Consider the following 9,376-nt stretch of genomic DNA (forward strand, 5'->3'; position numbering starts at 1 on the left):
TGACAGGTGGTGTATGTGCTCTTAGTGTATGGTGGCATATGTGCTCTGATGTATGGTGGCGTATGTTCTCTGACAGGTGGTGTATGTGCTCTGATAGGTGGCGTATGTGCTCTTAGTGTATGGTGGTGTATGTGCTCTTAGTGTATGGTGGTGTATGTGCTCTAATGTATGGTGGCGTATGTGCTCTGATAGGTGGCGTATGTTCTCTGACAGGTGGTGTATGTGCTCTGATAGGTGGCGTATGTGCTCTTAGTGTATGGTGGCGTATGTGCTCTTAGTGTATGGTGGTGTATGTGCTCTAATGTATGGTGGCGTATGTGCTCTGATAGGTGGCATATGTTCTCTTAGTGTATGGTGGCGTATGTTCTCTGACAGGTGGTGTATGTGCTCTGATGTATGGTGGTGTATGTGCTCTGATGTATGGTGGCGTATGTGCTCTGATAGGTGGCGTATGTTCTCTTAGTGTATGGTGGCGTATGTGCTCTGATGTATGGTGGCGTATGTGCTCTGATAGGTGGCGTATGTTCTCTTAGTGTATGGTGGCGTATGTGCTCTGATGTATGGTGGCGTATGTTCTCTGACAGGTGGTGTATGTGCTCTGATGTATGGTGGCGTATGTTCTCTGACAGGTGGCGTATGTGCTCTGATGTATGGTGGCGTATGTGCTCAGAGGATATCGCAGCATTTACCGCAGCGCTTTCTGCACATAGACCTTTGCTCAGTGTTTGGCTCTGGAGCTGGGAATAGTTGGCAGTGACAGAGGGGCCGGGCTTCGCCTTTCCCTGTCCCTTGGCCCCAGGAAGGAGATTTTGCCGAGCAGTGCTGAATATAGCGTTCTCCACGGCTACAGAACGGTGAGTGTTCAGCTGGAAATGCCTGAACTAAAGTTAGGAAAACTTATGAAATAATCCTTTTCTATGTTCCTGACCCTTTTTTAAAAGAGCAGAGAAGCCCAAGAAACTGATCAGGCAGGAGCTGCATAATCCGGACTCGGCCTGTGGCCTAATAAGTGAATAAGCTTCCAATCTTGGGGACCCTCCACATGTGAGGGAGCAAAAAAAAAAGCTTTTTGTGTTAGGGTTTTTGCAAATTAAGCAGTACTTGCACTGATAATGATGGTGCTGCGGGCGATGTAGTTTAAAAGGATTTAACCCTTAACGGCGAATAATAAAGTACTTGGAGACATGCACACCGGGGGTGGAGGGGGGATCTGGTGTCATCATCTGCCATGCTTTCAGAATGGAAAGAAAATACAGGTCCCTTTATGACCTCATTCAAACTTGTTTATTTTGGTCAGTATTTTGCATTAGCTTTTGTGAGATGTGACGTGGAAATGAAACAGAAAATAAATAAAAAGGGAGTATTTGCACCTTTTTCTGTATATTTGGGTTCACTAATGATATTACAAGTAATAATGCAAAATACGGACCAAAATATGTAAAGTGTGCGAGGCCAAGAGTGGTGTCGCTGCATTGCTGACATGTGCAGATGTGTGAAGCCGGGTTGATGTGGCCACTTTTCATGGTCTGTTTATGGACCACCTCAATGCACAACCTGACCGCTGGTCTCCCGCCTTGAACTTACAACCTCATTGAGATGTATGAGACCATAAGTTCAGAGTCCTGATATCTGCGGTCAGTCCTTGCATTACCATAAAATACGGCCATCTGGGGCTCGTTCAGACAAGTGCATTTTACATGCGTGCACTGTCCTTATTAAAATCGGATACCAAATGGACAGCACTCGGAAAAATCTAATTCTATAAGGCTGTTTAAATTTGTTTTTTTACACAGACTGAGTGTCTGTGTGGAAAAAAATCTCACCATGGACTATTCTTTTCCATATTGTGGTAGATCGGCTCACTCAGCTGCCCATAGAGGTAGACACAGGAACCCTGTCTCTTTTAAATCTTTCATTGGTTTATTAAAGATACTGCATAAACCAAGGCAGGGTTAGCAAAATAAACATGACCTTTCTGGCCTAATGAGAAAACAAAAAACATAACGTATTTCACAGTCCGAGTTGCTTCGGGGATCCGCCCGCTCAGGAACCAACATATAAAGGTTCAGCTTTCCTTAACACAAACATCCAGCTTTGGAGCTCCCAACTGCAGACACACCCCACCATGATAGAGTCAGAAGGCTGTGTATTTATCCTATAGACCCCACCCTGGGGTGGATATATGGTGAACAGCCTCCCACCCACTCTACAGCTGTTCAATCAACCTAGCCCTAAACATGGCCGATTAACCCCTCTCACCACTTTGTGTGCTGGAGCATTTTTCTAGGTTCATATCACTGAAGCTAACAACCTCAGTAATACACATCTCCTCTCCAGTACTTTGGCAGTACTTGATGATATTTGCTCATTCAAGTATGAGTTCTCAAAAGAAATCTGATCGTCTGAATTGCAACCGATTTTTATGGATACTTTTTCATTATTAACATAGGAAACTGAATTGGGTCTTGTAATTTTTTTTTTAATTGATGTATAAAAATGGGTGTCGTATGAACTTCATACAGATGTAAAAGACTGAGACACCGATGAAATACAGATAAATCCTTTTTTTTTAAAGATGTAAATTGGATGATTTTTTCATTCGCTCATTTGAACCTTCACCAGGCGGGTGTTCTAATTTTTGATTTTTTAACTTTACACTACAAGATATTCTGGAGTATTCTTTTTTGATTATTGCAGATTTTCAGATCGAATCCAGATCTTAAAGAGTAACCATCGTTTTAATTTTGATTTCATAAATCAATAGTACACATGAAAATAAGCCACTTTGTAGTATATCTTATCACAGAGATCTGCTTCTTTCTCTGCCAAAATTGATCAGAACTTATCAAAGTTCTCAATTCTGAGGTAAGATTTGTATTCGGTGAAGACAGACTTTCCCATTACTGAGATAGGAGATGGCGGTTGCTACGGATACAATTCTATGTAGATAAGAGAGGGAGGAGCTCTGCCTCTAGCTCCATCCTAATCCGGTCTACATATCCATAGCAGCTGCCATCTCCTATCTCAGTAATGGGAAAGTCTGTCTTAACCGAATACAGATTTTACCTCAGAATTGAGAACTTTGATAATCACTGATCAATTCTGGCAGAGAAAGAAGAAGATTTCTCTGATGAGCTATATTACAAAGTTCCTTATTTTCATGTGTACTATTCATTCATGGAATAAAAATTAAAACGACTGTTACTCTTTAAATATTCTTTTAGAAATTTGATTAGGCTGATCTTCAACAGTTCACCTCTCACCCCCAGATCATTTATTGTAGGAGTCACTTTACACAACAGCGACAAATCTTAACCAGCTGAGACAATAAACCCAAAGGCAAAAAATACAGCAAATGCTTATATATAAGTATGCAACGCTTGCATCACAAACACTTCTTGCCCTGTTATCCTCAGGTTTGGCAGAGAACCATATGCGAAGGTGAGGCTTAAAGGGAACCTGTCACCAAAAATAACACTATTAACCTGCTGATATATACGGTTAATCTGTGGGTTAACGGTGTTATTATGCTGCCCGGCGCCTGCACGCAGCCGAATGCTGCTGGGAGAAAATTAACTTTATTCTCCCCGCCAGCATTCGGTTTAAGTCACGGGAGCAGTGTCGATCTAGTCATCGCTCTGAGAATACAGAGCGGCTGCTATAACCGCACCCCTGGCCCTGACTGACGCTCCGCCTGCGTTGTGGTCGGCTGTCAGTCAGGGCCAGGGGTGCGGTTACAGCGGCCGCTCTGTATTCTCAGAGTGATGACTGCACCTGCGGCGATTCCTGCCTCCATGACTGAAACTGAAAGCTGGCATCGGTCTCGTGACTTAAACCGAATGCTGGCGGGGAGAATAAAGTTAATTTTCTCCCCGCTGCATTCGGCTGCGTGCAGGCGCTGGGCAGCACAATGATGCTGTTAACCTGTAGATTAACCGCATATCTGCAGGTTACCAGTGTTATTTCTGGTGACAGGTTCCCTTTAATACTCCTGCTCTCCTGTTGTACAGAGAGATCTGGAGAAGGAGCAGCAGCTTGCTGCATCAGGAACCTCGCCCCTTTCACTCTAATAAACCTTGTCCTTACATGTTAAGTGGAAATTTGACCATGTATCTATAGCTTTGTATTTGTTTTGTTATTTTACATTGTGTTTTTTTATTGGTGAGTATGTGGTTTGGGCTTTTCTAAAAGGTTCAGGATTCCATATGTGCCAGCTGCAGAGGGCTCCAGTATGTATAGAAATCAATTGCCACATTAAAAGCTGTTTTATTGATTACTTTTATTTAAAGGACAGACCCAATGAATATCGATACTCATAATGACTAGCATATCGACACCAGGGGTAAGTAAGGCGTTCATGTTGCCAGTGAGAACCACAGCGACCAGGTGCCACTGTGGCTTCCCAGTTGCCTATTAAATAGTTAATCAATTTTGCAGGGGAAACTGCTGCTGTTTTACCTGCCATACTATGCTGCTGATTTATTGTGAAAGAGCTGTTACACTGCTGTAGATCATTACCACCATGTGAAAACCACAAGTGGCCTCAACCTTAGAATGGTGTAATTTAGCAGCCAGGGGCCCTCTGCGTTGTGTCGCCTCTAGTTGCAGGATATGGAAATCTGTGCTATATGTCTACAATCTTTTTATACTTTAAAATATTGTTTTAGATATCAATAACTTCATGATCCTAAAAAATTTCAAGCTTTGTTAGCACAAAAAAAATTCACAAACAATTGCCAAAAAAATCTAAATACACTATCAGGTCCGTGAAAACATTATCAGGTCCATGAAAAGCATAATACAAAAAATATCAAGGCAAATACAACAATCACTAGGTGGATGACAGGTACAAAAGCCAACACAGATAATGGTTACAATACTTCTATTAAAAATATATGGTTACAATACCACATCAAGCAATGTAAGTAACCACTACAACAATGCAACTTCTGACAGGCAATAATGTGATACAAACTGCCCAGTACCCTGATGCGCGTTTTGCGTATTGCTTCGTCAGGGGGGCTTACTTTGTCGCACGTTTCATTGGCGCGGTATATGGTGAGTATTGTATTGAATGACCTTAGGACGTATTTCCTACACAGAAGCTGTATTGATATAGAGGATAGTTATATTATTGGATGAGGTATATAATTGCGCATTTTTAGCAGAAGTATTGTGACATTTATTTTTGTAATCTTTTGTATCTTTTAATCTATTGGTTATTAATTATATGCATACTTGGCAATAACTTTGAACATGGAAAGTTGGCTGGCAACCACACACAATGTGCATTACCCAATAAAGTGCAAAAGCCACCAAAAGATGAAGGTCACTGTCATGTGGTAAGATGTTGCACAACAGGTTTTCCCCGGTGCAAACTATGTCAACTGCTTGCAAATGAAGAACAAGAAATCAAATCATGGCTGATGAATGGTAGATCAATCGCTGCCTCGGTCTGAGACCTTGGCTGGGCCTTTATTAATCAGACATACATTTGGCACAAACAAATTTCGGAATATCGCCGACAGTCATGCTTGACCTCAAGTTATGTCTCTGACTTCTAGATGTAGCAGAAAATGGTCAAAAGCAGCCACTTCAGCCGTCTAAAATCCATAATTGAAAGGACGTTTCCATAATCAAACTCTACTACCCATTCCCAGGATAGGTGATCAGTGTTACATGGCTCAACTGATCAGGAGAAGTTTTGGTGAAGCTTGCACGCTGACGCTTTAGTCACTGATTGGCTCTGACGGAGGTGCAAAGACTTTAAGTCGATAATGGCAGCATGCATTTGGCTCAACCGCTGCTACGTTCAGTTGGGAGGGACCCACATTCTCGGGATCGCTGGGGGTGACTGCAATGGGCCCCAAAGCGATATAGAACCACTGATCTTGTGGGTTTTGATTATGGAAAAACACCAGTAATGTAAAGCTGTAGAGTCCCTTTTCGACAATTCATAATCTGCTGCACAAGGATCGCTAAAAGTTCCCATGCCCAATCTTTCAATCTTTGGCCCATATAAACTGGTGGAGATCAGACAACAAACGACCAGAACGTTTGGATTTTTTTGTGGTCTCAAAATTGTTGGCAGCACATCGCCTCATGTAAGCAGTGGATGTACTGCAGGTGACATGCAATGTGGAGGGAGACAAAATGTAATATTTTGCCGCCATACAATTTGCATCGGCACTTGTAAAAGGGTCTTAAACGAGCACTAATTGACTTTATATATTGTCGGCCAGCATTTGTTAAGAACAGTGTTAACCCATCGGTGGGCATCTTCCTTTCTGATGAGTAGAAGAAATGAGTCAGAAGTGGCTATATCTTGGCAAGGTGTTGGCCATGAGTGTTGAGAATCTTATGGTTGGTTCCATTTGGTAGGACATTTGTATAAGCCTGTTTGTGACCTGATATTTTCTCGTTCTAGGGTTCGAGGAGCCAAGTGACCAACAACATCAAGTGCACCTGAAGTAAAGACACTTGAAAATACCCAGGAATTCCCAAGAAAATGGCCAGCTCCTCAAGCATCTCTAAAGTGATGCAATCAGTGGTTGAAAATTTCCAACGCCATCGCTTGCCTCTGCTCTGTGCAGCTGGCCTTGGAGTCACAGCTATTGCTTCTTGGATGTGGTGGAGAAAGAAACATGGAGAACAGGTGGAGCTGAGAAAAGTAGGTACAGTCTCCCAGATTCTTATATACCCCATCAAGTCATGTAAAGCGATTTCAGTGCAAGAAGCTGAATGTCTGGAGCTGGGGTTGAGACATGAAGAACTTGAAGATCGGCACTGGTTGGTAGTGAACGAGGAAGGACAGATGGTGACAGGTCGGCAAGAGCCAAAAATTGTCCTTATAGCAGTAACTGGTACTGGAGACTCGCTTTGCCTAGAAGCCCCAGGAATGGAGAAGATATTTGTCCCAGTGGCGCAACCCAAGAGCAATAAAATTTTGAACTGCCGAGTATTCAGCCTTGACATCCAAGGTCGGGATTGTGGTGACGAGGTGTCTCTTTGGCTGACAACCTACCTTCAGAGTAGTACACCTTACCGCTTGGTGCATTTCGAGCCCAAAGTGATGAAGCCACGGAAGTCCAATGAAACAGAAAAACCATTCAGAGAAAAAGATGTCATTGCCTATCCTGATGCCAGTCCCATAATGTTGCTGTCTGACACCTCACTGGAAGAACTCAACAGGCGAATGGAAAATCCTGTCTCGCTCGCCAACTTCCGTCCTAGCATCGTTGTGTCCGGGTGTAAGGCTTTTTCGGAAGATGGTTGGGATGATGTCAAGGTGGGCACAACAAGACTGAAGAGAGTCATGGCATGTGGTCGATGTATTTTAACCACAGTTGACCCAAAAACTGGAGTTCTGACCCGGAAGGAACCACTGGATACACTGAGAACCTTCCGACTGAGTGATGAATCCCTGAGCCACCTCTACAAAAAAGCTCCTCTCTTCGGGCAGTATTACGGGGTGGACAAAACTGGGTTGTTCAGAGTTGGAGATCCAGTGTATCTGGTGGTCCGCAGCGGATAGAAACTATTCCTCCTCTTACTTGCACAATAAACTGGAATAATCAAATACCATTATCCCCCTAAAGCTAAAAAAAAAAATTATTCTCCTGACAATCTATATGGCCACCATGACCGCTCTTACATGGGTTACCACTCAACTTGTGGTCCCGAATGGCAAATCTGACTAATCAGCCTCAAATGAGATGTCTATGTTTCTCAATCTGTATACGGACCACAATATCAGACCAACCACAGGTCTTCTGGCCTGAACTAACAGCCTCATATAAGCCTAGAAGGCCCATGGTTAGGGTCTGGAAACCCACGGTTGGTCCAGTCATTGTAGTCTGTATACAGAGGTTTGCTCGGAGACATACATAACAATTGCTGCTGAAGAGTCGGAGCATTGGCCTTATCGGTTGTCACTTGGCTTTCTCAAAAATGCATAGCTAGATTAAAAAAAGGTTGGAATATTTAATCACAATACAGAACAGGACAACTTTATATTAACCAGGAACTTTTTACTTAAAGTGACAAATAATCTTTAATGTTATTGAGAAATTATAGTTAAAATGGTTGTCTCAGGATTAGGAAAGCATGGTCTTTTTTTTCTTCCAGAAACAGTGCCACACCAATTCACAGGTAGTGTCTGGTACTGCACTCTATTGAAGTGAATAAATCTGAGATTACAGCACCTCACGCAACCTGTGTACAAGAGTGGTGCTGTTTTTGAAAGCAAGCAGCTAAGGTTTTTCCAATCTTATACAACCCATATTAAGCTCGGGTTTAGTTAATTGTTATTGATTAACCTTTAACGTCTGCCACATGTTGGCGCTAGATGTACTCCTCAGGTAGCGAGATCCTTATATTGTACTGTCTGTGTTTTATAGGTAATAATGGTTGAATTTTTACTTTCTGGTTCTGTACAGGAAATTTTGAAAATATTGGAATAAAACAGGAACGTAATAATTCGTGATTTGTTATTCTTTTAAATGGAACAACTTAAAACGCAACTTTCTTTAATGTTGTCTAGCTTTGTAATAATCCTTGTCTAATAAATATACATTTGTGCAAGTGTGCCGGTCTGTTTCTTTTTTCTAATATTTTTTTAATTTTTATTTAAGAGGAGGCGTTTGTCCGTCCGTCAGTCATGCAGTGCTGCAATCCAATATTTGAAGGCCTCGTTTTGCACTTTTTTTTTATATTTTAATATTTTTGAGTAGAATAACCTGTGTTTTGGCACAGGAAATAAAGGGAAATGAGACAAATAAAAACTGACCTATGTAGCCCCAAGAAAAGCAACACATTGCCAATTCTTTCCGTGTTTTTGCAGCGCTATGCATTTGAATTGGTGAAAAATGCAAATAAAAACGCAGCAAAAACTCTCATGTTCTGTGCAGCGTTTTCATGCCACCACTCTGGTTTTTGGTGCGGAAAAAAAACTTTGCTAATGCGCAAGGTGTGAACATACCCTAAGATGTCCATTTTTGTTTTTTTTTCCATATAACAAAATTAAAATGGACCATTTGTCATCAGCGCGCCTGGTCTAATTTTCATCCATTTTTGACCCATGTCCATTTCTACAATCAATGTAGCATCTCTCTTTTTTGTATGCAAACTATTTTTGAGTTTCTGTAAAAGCAGATGGAATTAATGTGATGTCCTTTTTCTTTCAGGAATCCATTGATTTAAATTGGTGAGTTTGATTCTCTGATTCAATAAAATACGGACTTATCTAAAGTTTTTTTTTTCATTTTGTAGACAGAGAAGTAGAAACACCAAATAAATTACCTTCACTCTCCTTCATAGCCCGCACACAGCGTAGCCGCGCTGTGGCTCCTGCTGCTGCCGGCTATCTCGTGTGCCC

The 9,376-nt window shown here is 41.9% G+C and overlaps 1 protein-coding gene across 3 annotated transcripts in view; it reads left to right on the forward strand.

Moving 5' to 3' along the window:
* Positions 1–8,583, forward strand: part of LOC141269087 (mitochondrial amidoxime-reducing component 1-like) — a 29,400-nt gene extending 20,817 nt beyond the window's left edge. For 2 of the 3 annotated variants that reach the window (XM_073680382.1, XM_073680381.1), the window contains one exon: positions 6,428–8,583. In XM_073680382.1, coding sequence (XP_073536483.1) covers positions 6,509–7,534 — 1,026 coding nt within the window. In that variant the 5' untranslated portion in view covers positions 6,428–6,508 and the 3' untranslated portion in view covers positions 7,535–8,583. Of the gene's footprint in view, positions 1–701; positions 855–6,427 lie in introns of those variants that run through there. The other variant, XM_073680380.1, reaches the window with a different exon arrangement.
* Positions 8,584–9,376: the final 793 nt, after the last annotated feature.

Source organism: Phyllobates terribilis, unplaced genomic scaffold, assembly GCF_046119375.1.
Source record: "Phyllobates terribilis strain yellow unplaced genomic scaffold, ASM4611937v1 Scaffold_1__5_contigs__length_1240528914, whole genome shotgun sequence".
Lineage (NCBI taxonomy): Eukaryota > Metazoa > Chordata > Amphibia > Anura > Dendrobatidae > Phyllobates > Phyllobates terribilis.